This window comes from Podarcis cretensis (genome assembly GCF_951804945.1).
Source record: "Podarcis cretensis genome assembly, chromosome: 13".
Taxonomy (NCBI): Eukaryota; Metazoa; Chordata; class Lepidosauria; order Squamata; family Lacertidae; genus Podarcis; species Podarcis cretensis.
In genome coordinates this window covers 27,901,924-27,921,018 of record NC_137182.1, presented here as the reverse complement: position 1 = coordinate 27,921,018, position 19,095 = coordinate 27,901,924, and the positions used below count along the sequence as shown (strand labels likewise).

The following is a 19,095-nucleotide window of genomic DNA, read 5'->3' as shown; positions in this document are numbered from 1 at the left end:
GCCTCACAGCTTCGAAAACGGAAGCATTCACTTGTCAGCGTTCGGGTTCCAAATTGTTTGGCTTTCGAAGCGTTCGACAACTGAGGTTCCACTGTAATTGCTATGCAGTGGTACCTCAGGTTACATACGCTTCAGGTAACATACGCTTCAGATTACAGACTCCTCTAACACAGAAATAGTACCTCAGGTTAAGAACTTTGCTTCAGGATGAGAACAGAAATTGTGCTCCGGCGGTGCGGTGGCAGCGGGAGGCCCCATTAGCTAAAGTGGCGCTTCAGGTTAAGAACAGTTTCTGGTTAAGAACGGACCTCTGGAACGAATTAAGTACTTAACCCGAGGTACCACTGTATTGAGGTGTTTGAGGGCACGGCTATTCCTGGCTGCCTTGGAACCCCAGGGCTGGGGCTGGCGGCTGGTTCCAAGTGCCCCATGTTGCTTCAGATTCGCTCTGCACACGCTCAGAGGCGTTATTTCACTCCCAGTGCTGAAAGCAGGCTCCGGAGTCAAACATTGGAACTGCCAGGTTTTGAGCCAAGAAGATTAGCTCCAAGAAGGGTGAGGTTGTTCTGGTTGGAGCACCAGACACCCCCCCCATCCGCTCCCCACTGCCGCTCCCTTGAATTGAGGCACCTTCCCAGAGTGGGTGGGGAAGGCAGAGAAAATGTCCATGTTTGCCTGACTTTTGTTTAAATGTATACCGAGTGGTGGTGTTCGTCACCCTGCGCTTTTTTGAAAAGGGGAGAAAAGAAAAGGAGAAAATGTCTGGAGATGCAAACCGGTTGGGGTCACTTGAAACCAGTTTGGCAGCTCTCCTTCCCACCCCCCACCCCAGTCCTCCCAGCCCAGTTCCCTCTAGCCTTAGAGGGCGTGGGTGTGTTTTTGAACTGCCAATCTATAAATGCAGAACAGGAGCTGCAGCACAACCTGGTGTTGGAGGTTCTGCTGCTGTTGGTAGATGTAGGCCTAAATATTTTCCTCCCCTGTAGCATGCAAGCAGACGGGCTGCTTCTGGAATTGGTTGCTAGATGAGGCAGTGACTCTTACTGTACGTTTCCCCCTCCCTTTTCTCTCCCACCTTCCTTCAACGTGTCATACACTGTTCTTCTGTTTTATCTTCACAACAACCCTGTGAGGTAGAGTATGCTGAGAAACCGTGGCTGGCCCAACAACGTCACTCAGAAAGCTTCGTGGCTATGTGGAGATCTGAACCTGGATCTCCCCAGGCCAACCTCATGCTGTCTAGCCCAGGAACAGGGAACTCATGGCACTCCAGATGTTCCTGGACTACAGCTCCCATCTTTCCTCACCCATTGACCATTCTGGCTGGGCCTGGTGGGAGTTGGAGACCGTCAGCATATTGAAGGCTGCAGGTTCTCCATCCTTGCCGTCATCGCTACATCGCACTGGTGGTTGTTCATTTGACCCTCTGTGCTTCAAGGCAGGTTACCTCTGAATACCAGACGCTGAGGACAGAAAACAAGGGACATCTGCTATGTCCATCATGAGCTTCGCAAGAACTGTGGGCGCAGTCCCAGATTGACGTTCCAATCAGTTCACATGGCTGAGCTGGAAGGCCTGTATTCAGATTCCGGCTCGGTCCTAGAGTCCTTGCCATGGCAGCCTTGAGCAGATCTTTGCTTCTCAGCATCAGAGAAGAATAAGCTGGTGTGATTTCCTCCTCCACCAATAATAACGTTACAAGAATTAGAGAAATCTTCCTGTTAAGCCACCAGCCTCCATGGTAAAAGGCTGCCCTGGTTTGCCATGTACAACTCCCTCTGGGTTTACGGTATATGTCACAAATGGAGAGCAGGTATACTTCAGAAAGTTAGTCAGTGGGGAAGCAGCTCTGGGCTCAAGCAAGTGAGCCAAGCTGCATGCTAGGGCTAAGGAAGCAACTCGCCATTTCAGCTTGGTGAATATTCGTAGGGCAACATACGAGGACGATCCGTTGCATCCTGTCTTTTAGCAAAAGAAATCTGACAAGTGTTCCAGTGGGGAAAATTCCCCGCTTTCTCCCTCTGTTTCCTTCTCTAACTTCGTCTAATAATAATAATAATAATAATAATAATAATAATCCATAGCATTTATATTGTGCTTTAGGGCATCTGTGTACGTTATCTCAGTAACACTTACAGCAACACTTTAAGGTGGGTTGCTGCTGCTGTTGTGGTTGTTCCTAAACTGCAGAACATTGTCTGATGGTGAGAAATAGTGGCTTGCTTTGTGACAACATCTGAGTTCATAGCAGAGGCAAAATTTGAATCGGATACTTCCTGGTTCATAGCTTGCACTCTTTATCAGCCACAAGGGATGTAAGAAGGCAGCAATTGGTAACAACCAGCGCTGTTTTCCATTCTGCTGCACTTCAGTTTCTGCCAAGAGCTATGTTATTTGTCTCGCTGTCTGCTATTTAATGTAACTTATATAACCGACACAACTATTTACATAACTTCTACAACTTATATTTATTTCAGTGTAAAGGACACATCAAAACAATGTTTAAAAAGTGCCATTGATTACGTATCATTTGCAGACTTAAAAACAAACAACAATGTGAACAAATTGTGATAGCACTCGCTTGACTGATTTCCATTCCTGACCATAGGCAAACACACGAAAGGTCCGCTTTCTTCTCCATTTTTGTTGCAATTTTCTGACACCCCCAGCAGCTACTCTACAATTAACTCTAAAGAGTAGCATACAAGAAATGTGATGCACAGACTCAAGTACCACAACCAGCAATTCTCTGTCTTCAGTCTTCAAAAAGGATTGTATTTCTAGCCCTCATGGAAAACTTGTGGGGCAGCACCCAGCTCCAGTTCCAATGATGCAGAGGTGACATGGAGGACAGCTGATCTCTATTATTACTTTTTATTGGGGGGGGGGGGAGAATCCATTAGTGGTCAAATGTTAATGAGGAAAAAGGCACTCTGCATATGCTCAAAGGTAGTGTCTGAAAAGCTTTGGTGCCTGTTTCTTCCCCATGGCTGCTACTTTATACCACTGGTATAAAGTATAATGGTATACTTGTAGTATAATGGTATAATGTAGTAGTGGTATAATGTAGTAGTGCTCAAACCTTTTCCTTCTTCCATTTGTCCTTCCCAGTACAGTGGTACCTCGGGTTTAGAACTTAATTTGTTCCGGAGGTCCGTTCTTAACCTGAAACTGTTCTTAACCTGAAGCACCACTTTAGCTAATGGGGCCTCCTGCTGCCGCCACGCCGCCGGAGCACGATTTCTGTTCTCATCCTGAGGTAAAGTTCTTAACCTGAACCACTATTTCTGGGTTAGCGGAGTGTGTAACCTGAAGCGCATGTAACCTGAAGTGTATCACTGTACTTGAGGTACCACTGTACTTGAGTCTTTACCAGATTATTCTGCAGTGGAGGTGCAGAAAAAACAACAACCCCCAATTAATCCTGCATGGCTTGGAGCGAAATAATCAGGAACTTTGGATGGGTGGTGGGTTAGAATTTGCATAACCCATACACTAAAGTAGGATCGTGGTCGGGATCTTTTTATTATTGTTATTACTGCATTGTGTTCCGAAGTCGAAAGAGATAGGAAGAGCCTGCACATTAAAAAAGTGAATTTTTTAAAAAAGCAAACAGTTTCTCCCATGTGTTGTTGTTGTTTTTTGTCTCCTCAGCCTTTCACCGCCACGTTTCGCCCCAGAATGCTTGCTGCTCACCGACACTGAAGGAGGCGCAGATGGGGCCTGCCTCCTAACTCCGGTTCACGGCCCCCTCCCAAATCCCAAATCCCAAACCCGCATCTGTCGTGGCGACCGCGGAGCGTCGCCTCTGGGGGCGGAGCCCACCTTGGTCTCTCCTTATTGGTTCTGGATGGAATTGCGGTGAATGGAACAGAAGCCCAGCACGGTGGAGTGCCTGTCGGAGCCAGAGGACACCCGGTAAGGGCACACCCACCCAGTAGGGATCCTAGCGCACCGCACACTGCAGATTTTGGGGAGTTCTGCTTGCGTATACCCCAACCGCAGCTGCTTGTTTCAGAGGACGCCATTAAAAAAACCCTTCATTCTCTCCATTTCCATCAACACAGTAACAGCGAGTTCGTAATAACAACAACAACAACAACAACAACAACAACAACAACAACAACAACAACAATAATAATAATAATTTATACCCCACCCTCCCCAGCCAAGGCCGGGCTCAGGGCGGCTAACAAGCAATAATAAAAACAAATTGAATGAATACAACTTAAAAACAAGATTAAAATGCAACATTAAAATACTGAAACATAAAATATTAAAATGCAGCCTCACAGGAGGAGAAAGGAAAAAGAAAAAAGAAAGAGGGGGAGGGAATCAATTTGGCTCCAAGCCAAAGGCCAGGCGGAACAACTCTGTCTTACAGGCCCTGCGGAAAGAAATCAGATCCTGCAGGACCCTGATCTCATGAGGCAGAGCGTTCCACCAGGCTGGAGCCAGTGTTGAAAAGGCCCTGGCTCTGGTTGAAGCTAATCTAACTTCCTTAGGGCCTGGGACCACTAGGGTGTTGCTATTTATGGACCTTGAGGCTCTCCATGGGGCATACCAGGAGAGGTGGTCCCGTAGATATGAGGGTCCTAGGCCTTGAAGAAGCAATAGAGAGTGCGCAGCTCAAAGTGATTTTTGGTGGTGTCCAGTATCTGAATCTTTCATTTCTGAATCCATACCATGCAAGCGGCAAATGTGGAACTGAGTGTCTGAATGTTGAATTCAGGATCAGCCTTCCCTTTAAAAAAAGAAAAGAAAAAGCTTGAATTGGAGGAACAACTTTCCCTCACCCCGGCCGCCATTTTTCATCTCTTACTCTGGGTTGTAACCAATGATAGTCAGAGTAGACCCATTGAAATTAGTGGACAATGACCGACTTGGGTCGCTTGTTTTATTTACGGTATTTATTTATTTGGTTGATTTGTATGCCACCTTTTCCTACAAGCTGCCCAAGATGGCATACATGATACTCTCATTCCTCTTTTAAACCCTGCAACAACCCTGTGAGGTTGGTTAGGTTGAGAGGCGGTGACTGGCCCAAGTCAGCTTCATGGCTGAGTGGGGATTCGAATCCTTGTTTTTCTGGTCCTAAAGCGACACTCTAGCCACCATGTCACACTGGCTCTTTAGTTACCGTACTTTTCCGTCTATAAGACGCCGCCGTTTATAATACTACCCCTATTTTTGGGGACTCAGTTTTAAGAAAATGGGGGGAGATGGCTCAGAGTTGAGCTTTTTTTGCAGAGCATTGTGCAGAGTTGTTGAGCTTTTTTTTTGGGGGGGGATTGCCAGTATTCGCTCACCTGCACTCGTCACAAAATCCCTCTTTTCTGTCCCATCGCCGGAAGAAGCTGCAAATCACACGCCCAACTGCCAGAGCGTCAGCCAATCAACACGCATAATAGCCGCTGACAGACACAGCAGCAACTAATCAAACGTCCATCCTATGCAGTACCCATGTATAAGACAACACCCACTTTTTAGCATGATTTTTAAAGAAAAAAACATAGTCTTATACACGGAAAAGTACGGTAGATTCATCTCAGTGGGTCTGCTCAGACCCATGACTAGCATTAGACTATGTCTTCGTCCTCCATCTTGGTGGACTGAATGCATTCTCATATTTTTAAGGAGTGGCAGCCTGATACACTGGATCAAGCAAGGCAGATTTGATGATAAATCTCAGGCTTGCCTATTGTTTGCATCTTTGGGTGGCATGCTGCATTCCATGTTAATTTCCAAGCACTGCAGGGCACACTGATCAGGTAGCTTCTAGCACATCACTAGGAAGCCATAAATTAAAGGCTGCTGAACCAAAAACCGCTACCTGTCAAGGAGTCTGCTTCCTGTCTCCTCTGGGCATTTTGCTCCTCTGTTCTTGCCTCCTTTCAATCAGCCTCCATTAGGGGTGAGTAATTCTGCCCTATAGCTCTATGGTGTATGGTTGGGTCATTCAACTTCTTTGACTGTGGAAACGCAGAAGAATTATATTGCTTACCGGGAAGCTACCCATTGCATCTCTGCGTGAGTCAGTGTTAGAAACTCAGATATATAAGCTAATTGCCAATGGCACCTTAAACCTAGGTTATAGTTGCCACAGCGAAATGTCTAGGCTCCTTCTCCCCCCCCCCCCCCCGCAAAGGAATTTATTGCTGCTGCTGTTGTATTTGTTGTTATTTTCATTTCTATGTCGCTTTATATTTTAAAGAAAAAGTCTCAAAGTGGTTTACAACTTGTTTAAAACATTAAATAAAACAATCCAGAATAAAACAAATTCAAGCTTCAAGGGCAATACAGTATTTCAGATCCTTCTCTAAGTGACATTTTGCTTTCCCCATATTAATCTAACTACCATATTTATTTGAATGCAATGTGCACCTTTTTGGGCCAAATTACGTTGCATTAGATTTGATGCCGCATTTACACTCGCCACCAAATACTTTTTTGGTTTCAAGGTTTTGAACATTGAGGTGCGCATTAGATTCAATGGCGCATTAGATTTGCATAAATACGGTACATAATTTATAGAGCTGCCCCATAGCAGAAGTACTCTAGGAAGCCAGTGCAGTGTAGTGGTTAGAGCATGGGTAGGCAAAGTAAGGCCTGGGGGCCAGATCTGGCCCCATGTTTTTACATGAGTAGAATGTGTCCTTTTATTTCAAATGCATCTCTGGGTTATTTGTGGGGCCTGCCTGGTGTTTTTACATGAGTAGAATGTGTGGTTTTATTTCAAATGCATCTCTGGGTTATTTGTGGGGCATAGGAATTCGTTCGTTCCCCCACCCCAATATAGTCTGCCCCCCCCCACAAGGTCTGAGGGACAGTGGACCGGCCCCCAGCTGAAAAAGTTTGCTGACCCCTGGGTTAGTGTGTTGGACTCAGACCTGAGAGATCAGGGTTCAAATCGCCACTCAGTCATGAAGCTCACTGGGTAAGCTTGGGCTACTCACTGCCTCTTAGCTTCTTAACCTACCTCACAGGGTCGTTGTAGGGATTAACTGAGGCGGGGAATGAACCATGTACTCCTTGGAGAAAAAGGTGGGATATAAATGCACTGAATAAGCTCTTCTGCTTACTTGCTTAAGAGAGCTGGAAGGCCCAGCCAGATGGAGATTTCAGTTGCCAACCTGGCATCCAGAGATCTCCACATGGTCGCAATTGGACCTGCGCCAGGCACAAAACGCGCCTGGCTAATTTCTATCTCTGGTCTGTGTACTGGGCTTGCCTCCTTCCAGTCAAGAAGCACCCTTCAAAAGAGTGACCCGCACAGAAATGGGGCGAGTGGAGAATTCGTAACTCTTACATGGTCCTAAAGTGAAGTTCATTTTTTAAATGAATGTAAAGGTGATCCCAGACTGTCACTCTCCTTGGGTGGGATTCTGCCACATCCCAGCAAACATTGTTTGTGCAGTTAAAGCTGATTGGGGCGGTCTTTCAAGAAACCTGTTCCTCCAAGAGACCGGACGTTTGGGGATAAGGAAAAAAAGGGGAAATTGCGCTGGAAAGTGTAGGGCAACAAATCAGAAGCAACCTAAGTGAAAGGCATCTTTCCTGAATTTCAAGTATGGTTGAGGTATCAGAAGTTTATCGCTGCAGTTGCATGTTCCTTCGAGTCCTTTTTTTTTTTTTTACTGTTAATATAAATCTGCTTTTCTGAGAAGTAGTTTGGTGTTTTGCATTTAATCTGGTAAGTAAATCAGGAGAAGCATTTCCACGAAGGCTTATTAGGGTAGAGGCGGAGCGGCTTTTGAACCTGCGTTCTCCTTTGATGCATGAGCCAAATAACCTATATGTCGAATCCCAGGGCTCCATAGCTATGGAGCTAGGGGTGTGCTGTGCTCTGGGTGGGTGCCAGCCGCTGGTTGGGGCTGCCTGAGATCCCAGCCACAGGTGTGAAGGAGGGTGCAAAAATGTGGAGCGGGCTCCAGAATAATATTTGCATTGTGCATTTATGGTGTTGGCAAGGGGGGACGGTTTTCATAGAATTGTAGAAGGGGTCACGAGGGTCATCTAGTCCAGCCCCCTGCAATGCAGGAATCTCTCTGCCCAATATAGGGTTCAAAACCACAAGTAATACGTATGTGTGAAATGGATCTGTCCCACTAAATAAAAGATAAGGAAATGAAGATCCAAAAGCCCAGGTGAATAAAAAACAGATAATGATGGCTCCAGGAGTGCCAGCTCAGGTAGAGCACTCTGTAAATGGGGAGCCACCACTGAGAAGGCCCATTCTCTGGTTGCTGCCCTCCGCACCTCCCTTGAGGAGGACATGCAGAGAAGTGCCTCAGATGCTGAATGCAGGGTCTTGGTGGTTTCACGTGGGGAGAGGCAGTCCTTGAGGTCTTGGCATCCTGAGCCACATAAGGCTTTATAAGCCCAAACCTGCACTTTGAACTGGGCCCAGAAACTAATCAGTAGCCATTTCATCAGGCCGGGATTGGTATTAATGTGTGCATTGGTATTAATGTTCTGCATAAGCTCCTGTTTCTAAACCGTCTTCAAAGGCATGTCCATGCATAAAGCATTGCAGCAATCTATCCTAGAAGTTACCAATCAAGTGCCTTTGGGTGCTTGCAAGCAGGGCACAGCGAGGCTGGGCCTTCTGCTGTGGTTTCTCCCCATCTTCTTGCACTCAGAGGTGTATTACCGCTGTATCAACAGGTTCCATTTGGCTACTGTGGCTAATAGCCCATGAAACCCACGGTGTTGTTGCCTCGGTCAGCTCACTCTCCCCGTTGAGGCTACTGTGCAGGGCTATTGCTTTGAGCTTTGTGTGATGAAAAGTGTCACAATTTGGAGAGGTGCTAGGTGCCTTCAGACCCCCATAACTTCTCTCAGGATGCAGTAAATCAGAGGGTTGCATTTGGACTCGGAAGACCCAAGTTCAGCCACCGTGAAGCTCCTTGCGTATCTTTCAGCCCGTCTCTGCCTCATCTACCTTGCAGGGTTGTTGTGGTGACAATGGAAGGGTATAAATGAGATGATATAACAAGAGTACATATTCACCCTGTAGTACTTTTAACAAAAACAAAACAAACAAGCATCCACAGTGGGGTACAGAACCCAGGTGTCCTACATCTCATCTTCCCTTCCTCTCTGCGCCCTATTTGTCTATAGCTCAGTTGGTAGAGCATGAGACTCTTAATCTCAGGGTTGTGGGTTCGAGTCCCACGTTGGACAAAAGATCCCTGCATTGCAAGGGGGTTGGGCTAGATGACCCTCGTGATCCCTTACAACTCTACGAGTCTGTGATCTACAAAATGAAGTAATGCAGCTCTTTGTGGACTTTGCTGATGATTATCTTGCAAGTGGGTAGACCGATTTTAATCCTTAGCATTTGCATTTTGCACTTTGTAGGGTTTCAAAGAATTGTTTCATTTTCTTGGTAATCCTTGCAAAGACCCTGCAAGGTAGGCCAGTATTACTTATCTCTGTTTTAATACAGATTAGGGGAGAGGGCTAAAGAAGAGAGAATGGCTTTTCCTAAGGCCACCCGGTGATTTCAGAGCAGAGGCGAAGCTCGAATCAGACAGTTCCTGGGGAGAGGGCGGACGTGCTTTGCCTGCAGACAACCCCAGGTTCCATCCCTTGCAGACTCCAGTAAAGAGTTTCAAGCAGCAGGTAGATGTGGAAGGGGCTGTACATGAAACACTGATGGCCCACTGCCTGCCAGAGTAGACACTACTGGGTTGACTAGATAAACACACTTGCCTGATATAAGGCATCTTCTTCTAGGTTCAGCGCAGTCTGTGAGCCACTGTGCTAGAGTAGCTCTCATAGATGCAAATATAATTAAGCTGCATAATTTAAGATGCAGAGGCATTCCTTGATATAGAACAGAGAGAGAGAATACGCTTGGGAGCTTGATGTCCTACTCAGTCTCCTGCCAGAACAGCTGTGATTTTTATCTCTTTCCACAGTGCTGCTGCTGGTGTTGCTGCGAGAGTCACAGTCCTAGGAAGGGCTTGCCTCTATGTGTGCCAGGCCACAAGCCCATCCTGTTTACCCCTTCCATCTGGACCATACGGAAGGGCCAAGGGGAGAGGGTGGGGGTCAGGATAATGGGCCCATTCTCCGACACTGGCACCGGCTGGGCCCTAATGGGCCCCACAACTCAGCAGGTGCCTTTTTTTGCCAGCGAGACTGTCTGCCCGCCCGTCAGCCAGCTGTGCTGCTGCCTCTGTTTGCCCAGACTTTCCTGGCATGTAGCGCTGGCAGCCAGAACAGCCGTGCAGGGTGGGAGTGGGAAACCAAATTATGTAGGAAATAATCTCCCCTCCATTTCCACCACCACCTTCCACCTGCCCCCAAGCATTGCGAAGCGGCTGCCTTTTTGTCCATGCAGCTGCAATATCCTTCTGCAGGTGTGCGAAGTGTTTTTATTGCCTTCGCCCCTCCCCACAAGGTTTCCACCATTCCCTGTTGTACAAATGGGCAGGGGAAATGATGGCTGTGCCAAAGGCCAAACAGGGAGTCAGTGGCAGAGTGGAGTCCGTCCTTAAAACCAGCCTTCTCCCCAGCACCTTTTACAGTGAGTCTGGAGAAAAACAAGTGATGTTGAGGTGGGTGTGGGTGGGAGGAGCAAGTGGGGGGGGTGTCTGCTCCCCAAATCAGCCCCACATCTGGACTTTGTGATGCCCTCCAAACATCACCCTCTAATGGACTAGCTAGGCAGTTCCCGTCTCCTTCGTCCCTCTTTTTGATGGGAACGCAGCCTGCTAGCCGCTTGCTACCAATCCCAGACTTCAAATATTTGCTGCTTGCCCTGCTGGAGGCTGACACTAGGCCTGCCAGAACTGCAAGGGGAGAAGGGCACATCCAACACACTGCAGTGGCTCAGCGGGTAAACTAAGCCAAGGCAGGAAAATAGGAGGCTGAAAAGGACTTCATTGAAACCATTATTATTATTATTATTATTATTATTAAATATTTTTTCAGATTCCTTACCCTGCCCTTCACCATGCGCTCCCAGGGTGAGATGTAATCATTTAAAAAACACAACATTAAAATAAATTACAGCCAAGAGAATAGGGTGGGCACTAAAATATATTGGGTGTTGAAAGCTAGGGTAATTTGAGATGCTTTCAGTATGTGTCGAAACCTACGTAATGAAGGCACCCGGTGAACATCTTTGAGCAAAACAAATGGCCCACTTCTGCCCTCCCCAGCCCTGCAAATAAAGGGTGGAGAAGAAGCGAATCTGGGCCTGTTTTGGAAAAACTCAAAAGTCACACCACACAGGGGCGCTTCCTTGCAGATGTTGAGTTTTCCAGTTGTAGCGTTTACATAGGTATGGGATTAGGGGCTAGCAAGGAATGTGCAGGATCCTTGTGGCAAGGAGACCACATCAATGCAGTTCAAGCCCTGGTGCTGGGAAGACATGCTGGTGAGGGCAAACTCCCACCTCCCACCCCAAGCATATATATGTACACACACACACACACACACACACACACACACACACACAGTTCCCCTGAAAGCCACAGTGAGCCATCAGCCGAGGGAAGTTACACACCGCAGAAAAGATGGCTGAAGTATAAAAAAGAGCTTTAGATTTCTCAAGGAAGCAAGCCAAGCCGCAACTGAGGAGAAATATGAAAACCACCCTGGGTCGCAAGTCAGTTTGTTCTGGAGGGAAATCCCTTCCTGATGCCAACTTTCATAATGCCTCAAATTCAAGTAAAACCCTGTTTATGGAATCCTCCACAAGGCAATTTTATTTTTAGGGAAGGTAGTGGAATCATTCCCAGACCACAGTATTATAGATTCCTCTTCCCCTGCTTCCCTCCCCCCACCCCACCCTGAAGCAAAGGGCATTGTAGAGTAGCTAAGAGGGTAAGTTGAGAAGTCTCCAGTTTTTAACTCTGCCATAAACTAGCCAGCCCCATCAATGGGAAGTCACTGGCCTTATCAACCTCAGCTTCCCATCTGCAGCAGCACGATAACAGCACTGGCCTACCTTACAGGCTCGTTGTAAGGTCACCGAGCCAAATGCCTGGGTAAGTGCTGCATAAATACGAAGCATTTTGCTTGTTACTATTATTAGCCATTAGCATCATCATTTTGCTGCAGGTAAAGGGCCTTGTAGGTAGCTGCAGAGAGGATTCCTTAACAGGTGTATGCCAGGAAATGCAAACCTCATGAAAGGCATCTGCAGTTCAAACAGTGCTTGCAAACAGCTTCTTCATTCCCTTCCCACCCCAGGGTTGGGAAATTTGGCTCCCGCCAAGCGCCAGGGGGGAAAACATCACTTCTAGTCCTTTGAGATGCTTCTGCCTTTTTGCCGTCAGTAATCCTGATTTTGTGTTGCAAGATCATCTGCCGCAACACGCTCGCACCTGTACATGCACTTGTATCATTACACAAGCAGCGGTGGTGATGTGTGGAAAGGTGCTGGTGGGGTTTTTTGAGGTTGTTGGTTTTTTTTTACGTGCCCTCATGCACACTCTTATGGCCATTTTACGGGAGGGACACTTCTGTGAGTGGAAGTCTAGATGCGGCAGACACGATGCGGTTCTGGGGAAACTCTTCATGTTTGTGACCTATGCAGTGCAGGCTTGGCAGCCTTCCCTCTGCAATGGAGAGAAGTGTCATCCTGCTAGGGTCCGGGCTATAAAAGCTCCCTTATCTTTTCCCTGCTGTACATACACCCCTTTGGCAAAAAATTTAAATAAATGCTGTTGTTCAGGTGTGATGATCACACCTGGCCACAGGGTGGCAGACTTGCTCCATAATGTACCCCAGGCAAACCCATTCAGAGAGCAAAGGGTAAAGGGCATTGGAGGTGGGATGGTAGGCAGGACTTGGGACAGACGTGGTTGCAGCTGCAGCACAGAGCAACCAGCAATTAAGAGGAGAGTTTGAGATTGATATGTAATCACCAGCCCAGCAAGGGAGGGGTTGGCAGGCCAACGGTGTATGGGCATGTGCCATCGAAGTTGTAAATGGCCAAGCACGGTTTCGATCGAAGCCAGTAATCTGCCTCTGGATGCGTAGCTTTAAAGCACAGTGCCCAACTCCAAAGGATTCTGGGCAGTGTAGTTCTTTAAGGGAATTGTAAAACTACAGCACCCAGAATTATTTGAGGGGAGGGAATGTGCTTTGAATGTGCTCCGAAGGTATAGTGTGTATGCAACCCTGGACAGTAGGCCTCAGACCAGCCACACAAAAACCAGAGGTTTCAACATTGACACCTCTGCATCCAGTCCAGCAAGAGGCATTATTGCAGGTCAGAGACCTGCAATATTGCAGGGGAAAGACCTGAACAAGGGTGTGGAGTTGGGCCAATTGGAGGTGTGTGGCCTGGGAACAGTCCCACAGGCCAGATAGAGAGGCCTGCATTTGACCTGTGTACCTGAGATTATCCACTCCTGCTTTACACAGATGGAAGCACATTCTGTCACCCTCAAAGGATTCTGGGCAATGTAGTTTGCTCAGCGTTTTTGGGAATTGTAACCCTGTGGACTACAGTGCCCAGAATTCTCTGAGGGAAGAAAGGCACTTTGAATGTGCTTTCAAGGTATCTTGTGAAGCGGGGTGGAGTGCGTTTTTCCTGCGCCTCGTCTCCGTGTGTCTTGATAAACCGTGTGTGCAGTATTCGGGGTGTGCTTTGTTCACATAGGAAGAACCTCATTGGGCCCCATAAGGATGCCCCGACTCCGATCTCTCCTGGCCCCGGATTGGGAGCTGGGTGTGCCTTGGGGCACGGCCCTTGCCACAGGACATGCCCCCGGCACAACCTTCTGTTCTTGCCAGGGGGCCCCAGGGCAGGCAAGTTTGTTCTCATGGCTTTGCTTGCCGCTCCTGTTGTAAGCAAATAGCGAAGCTCCTCCACCTGGGATGGGAAGGAGAATGTGACTGGGCGGCTCTGTGGTTTTGCTTGCCCCACAGAGATGGGGCAGGACCTCTGTTCCCTAGTCTCATGTGGGAGGTAGGAACGATTGTGACGGATAAGGTATGGTTTTGTCACCCCGCTCCTTGAGCAACCACTTTTCTGCTCGCTCGCTCACATGCACGTACACCTCATTTAGAAAGTATGTGCTCACCAGAGCCCAGGTATGTGTGGCTGACCTCTGCCGCCTTTTTCTCATGTTGCTTATGTGGTTGGTCTTTGGATTAGCTGTGTGTGCTGCTGCAATTCTTTGGGAGCCGAGACGACTGCAAAAATGTGTCGCTGGCTGCAGGAATCAACTGCCTGAAAATCCCCGACCTCGTTGCGAATCAAGTTCCTGGCCCTCAAGATTGTGAAGTCTAGGGTGTGGGTCTGAAGGGGTATGGTGTAAGATTGCTAGCCATCGCGCTGACAGGGTCATTTCTCTCCCCCTCCTCCTTGTGGGTGGAGCCCATGGACGTTGACCACACTGCCACCTGCTGCAAAGAGTTAGTGCTGCATCCTAGTGTAATCAGCAAATCTCTCTCTCACACCCCCCCCCCCCAAAAAAAAATCTGCATGGCTCTGAGAGTTTAGGAAATCGGGGATTGGAATTGTTCTCTCTTTGTGTGTCTGTTTAAACATGAAGGTTACTAATGCTTCACCAGGAAATCCGCCTGATCCCTGTTCACACCAAGGCGCTGGCCTGTGCTCAAACAAGGGTTACAGGAGCTGGAATTCCTGGCTTCTAAAATGATCCTGTGCAGGCTGGAACGGCTCTAGTTCCAGGTGATGAGGGAAATGCACTCTGCAGGGTGGCTCCTCCTTTTCTGTTCTGTGCCACAAATGATTAACAATGGGAAGGTCTGCCGGTAGAAGATATATTGAGGGATAGAACCTTACTTTTGCAAGGGTTGGGGTAGCATGTGTTTACCAGAAATTCCAAAATGTTTTGAAAGTACTCTGTACTTGCCTATTCATGCCCTGTTGACTGTGAGAGAGTGATTGTCAGCTACAGCGGTTGGAGGAGCAAGGGCCAGGACTCTTGGGTTCTCTATCTAGCTCCGTAGAAAACAGGAGGGACAGCTGATTCACTGATTATACATTCTGTACAGGGGAGGAGGCTTGGCCACGTAGAAAAGAAGTCACTTCCCAACACACATACTTGAGAGGCACGTTCTCCTCGGGTCCATAGCATGGATGTATTGGCTATTTAATTTGCTGTATTTTGCTCAAAATTAATGTGGGTTCATTGGTTAACTTTTTGCCGTCTATCTGCGCATGCATACTTTTTTGCTGCATGAATTTATTTACTTACTTAGTGTATTTAAATTTTCTTTAAGGCTTCCCCTAAAGAGTCCTGGGAACTGTAGTCTGTCAGGGGTGCTGAGAACTGCTGTTATTATCATTACCATCATTGTATTAAATTTATTACCCTTCCCCCTATGGCCCCAGGGCAGACTACAGCATTAAAACGCAACATTGCAACGGCCAAACGAATAGCCTTCCTAATGTTTACCCTGGATGGGGGGGGGGGTAAGCTGGATATAGCTGCCAAGTTTCTGTAACACGCAACGAGGACTCGTGAACGTTACACAACAGTGTTTTAATTATTCGAGGCAGATTTCGCTGGTTTTTATTGTATTGAACCTTTCAAAATTTTGTCCATATGTCAATAAAAGGTTTGAAAACATAACAACGCAATATAAAAAACAGTCTGAAGCAACTTAAGGTGGGCTCCCCAAAATATACAGGGCAGAGAGGATGTCCTTAAAGTACAGATTCCAGAAACCTTGGAGCGGGCAAAGCCATTAATGTTAAAATGGCATTGGAGCACTTCGAACTGTGTGGTGCAGCCGCGTGGCCGCCTCCTTCGGGGTCTGCAGAAGAGGCGTCACCTATGGACTCCTTGCCCTGCCAAGTACCTGGAGCCCAGAGCGAGAACATTTTGATTCTGTCCCCTGCTCCACCTTCTCCCCACCTTCTTGCCCGCCCAGGGAATCCCAGGTGCCGAGAGGGGGCACCTCCGTGCCTCCCGTGTCTCGCTGCCGGGCACACGCTGTCCTCAGGTGCCGAGCCGGCCTTGCTGGCTGGGAGCCAAGCCTCCTCATGCACAGCCCCTGCGGAGGAACAGCAGAGCACAGTCTGGCGCTGGTCCCAGGAACTCCTGGTACAAGCCGTGCCTACAAGCCTTACGTGGACAAGAGGACATCCTGTTGGGGAGCTTTTGCAGTCGCCTCTGGGGTGCGGGGGGGGGGGGGAGAGAGAGGAGGAGGTGGACAAGACAAACTGGTAGTACCAGCCTTGCCTACCCACCCCTCTCACTCCCCTCCCCTCCGTTCTGTAGTCACTGTTGACTGTCTTTTTTTAGAAGCCTGCATTGTGTACATGCTGATGTGTTGTGTTTGTTCAAAGGCTGCACGTACGCACCGCCCCGGCTTGTGTTATTGTTGGGTCCTTTCCCCAAACGACACTTAAATCATTTCTCTCCCCCCCCCCCCCCCGTGTTTCCTGTTGGTGTGATTCAAGCGTTTAAGCCCTCTGTTGGCTGGGGGGGGGGAAAGCCTCCAAACGGAAATGTGTATCAGAGCAGCTGTTCAAAAGGACTAGTTCTCTCTGCAGCGGCAAGAGCTTTTGTCACTTTGGACTGTAGGTGAGGGCTCATATTGTGAAGCTCTCACCCAAACAAACTAGTGTGTGTGTTTGGAGGGGAGGGTAGATTAAAGCCCTTCTCCCTGAAATCTAGTTCTCTGAGGGAACGGCTTTTGTATGGGTAGGAACTGAGTCCTGTCAGTCTCAATCTGCTGCCTGAAGCACCCAAGCACAGGTGCAAGACTAAACCAAAGGCACAGAAAGCCTAGCAGAACAAAATGATGGCATTCCTGCCTCACTGTGAAGGGCCTTCTGGCTGCCACTGCATCTTTCCCTCTATTTCTGATGATCAGGGTATGAGTGCTGTTTGTAGCAAAACAGCAGCACAAAGGGGGGGGGGTGTCAGCAGACCTAGGGGGACATGGAAGCTGCCAAAATAAATTAATAATAATAATAATAATAATAATAATAATAATATCCTTAGTTTAAAAAGCTGGGGGGAGGGGGGAAACCCAAAACAGCCTAGTGAGGACTGCGCAGCGCCCATTGATCATGGAACATTGATTGTCTATTGAGGGGAGATGGACAACTGGGTACAAAGGGGATGGAGTGGAGTTTCATCACAGAGGTGAGCTTCAATGGCTGACTGGAATAGCTAACAGGAACATTCCATGCCGCAACATTTTGTTGCAGTCTGCATATACAGTGGTACCTCAGGTTAAGTACTTAATTCGTTCTGGAGGTCCGTTCTTAACCTGAAACTGTTCTTAACCTGAAGCACCACTTTAGCTAATGGGGCCTCCTGCTGCCGCCGCAGCACCGCCGGAGCACAGTTTCTGTTCTCATCCTGAAGCAAAGTTCTTAACCCGAGGTAATATTTCTGGGTTAGTGGAGTCTGTAACCTGAAGCATATGTAACTTGAAGCGTATGTAACCCGAGGTACCACTGTAATAGTTTCCCTGATTCTTCCCACCCCCCTGCTTTGAAACCAACCTATTTGCAAAAGTCATTTTGAAACTTGCTGTGTTGGGTGATCCTTGCTCTGAAAAGCGTGGTCAAAATTAAAAGGTTTGGGAACTCAAACTAGACCAAATTACAGGAAAACACCAAAGAATTACACAGATTAAAATAGCTCAGCAGGTAAGAAAACAACCAACACTAACTTATCCAGCTAATTAACATAAACGCTTACACTTAAATCTGAGTAGATTGAGCAAAGGGACAAGAAGCCATCAAGCTCATTATTTCTAAGGTTCTAACCTATTCCCATAAAGCAGGCTTAAAGGGGCGACATCATCACACTTGCTTAGGAAAGGAATTATTTTACTGATTTTAAGAAGGCTGCAAGATTGGGCTCAGGTGGGTTTCTTTGGGTAAGAGACCCCACAGCCCTGGGACCTTTTGCCCAAGGAGGCCCATGTAAGCCAAACATCGCAGCCTTTTAAAAATCCATTCAGACATTTCCTTTCTTAAGCAATCTTCCAAAAGTCTCTCGCAAATAGGGTGGTGCTATTAGTTTCTGTATTTCAGTACTATACATTTGCAAAAATGTGTGTCTTCTTGGCTCCACCTTCTGCATTCCACTCGTGCCGCTGCTGCCAATGGGGTATCGGCATGCAAATAAGGCTGCAGTGACTGGCGGCCGATTGGGTGAGCTGCCACTAAGGTCATCCTTTGTTGTTGTTTTTTAATCTAGGCCAAAAAAGACATTTTGTCTTTTGAATTTAATTTGGAAGGAAAAGCTGGGGGCAGGCGGGGGGGGGGGCAGGGAGACACTTTCATGCACACAGATTTCCCCTTCTTCCTTGGTTTGGGAGCAGGTAATAATACGATTATTTAAAACGAAGGGTGTCCTTTAAACACATTGCAAAGATTTTTAAAAACCTCCTCTTTAAAATCTATCTATATATAAATGATATAAGCTGTTGAGAGGTCAGTCCCTACAAAACTGGGGCAGTGGGTGAGAGCTGATGGAATACCATACAAGTTTTTAAAAAACACCCCCACACACACATTATTGCTGTTTATTTACTATTTTTTAAAGTGCCTCAATGCTAGATGCTCTACATGTGAATTAGAGCAAATTCTGTTCACAGGATGACATTGGTGTGTGTTTCATTTTTAAAAAAAATAATGCATGAATCTTGAACTCCTTCCTGTTAATCAGCCCTCCCACATTTGAGTTGTGATCTCCCGATAGCATTCACTTGCCTTCACTGCCTAATCTGTGTAGCCTTTTCCTCTTGAATTGCAGTTTCCTCCCTTTCCCAATCCTCTTGAAACTGGGGGGTGGGGAAGAGCGAGATTATTCAGTTTGCAGTTAATCCTAACGCTGTTTTTGGGGTTAAGCTGGTTTAAAAAAAACCAGAAAACCGATCACCACTGTGTGCCTCCATACACCTCTTTGGGAAATTGAGAAGAGCTATAGCTTATTGGTTGCGCAGCTGATTTGCATGCATAAGGTTCTAGATTCAATCCTCCACATCTACAGGAAGGGCTGGCAAGTACCCTGGAAAGCCACTGCTGCTGCCAGTCAGTGTAGAACTTACTGAATTAGATGGGCTTAGAATCATAGAATCATAGAATTATGGTCCTGGAGGAGACTCTTGAGAGTCCCATTCTTAAGG

General features: G+C 47.4%; 1 protein-coding gene across 2 annotated transcripts in view; it reads left to right on the top strand.

Moving 5' to 3' along the window:
* Positions 1-19,095, top strand: part of THRA (thyroid hormone receptor alpha) — a 128,519-nt gene that overhangs the window by 75,203 nt on the left and 34,221 nt on the right. For both annotated transcript variants that reach the window (XR_013832363.1, XM_079948844.1), the window contains exon 2: positions 3,655-3,918. Coding sequence is in view for 1 of the 2 variants with exons in the window: in XM_079948844.1 (XP_079804970.1) it covers positions 3,866-3,918 (53 nt within the window). In the remaining variant the exon portion in view is untranslated. The remainder of the gene's footprint in view (positions 1-3,654; positions 3,919-19,095) is intronic.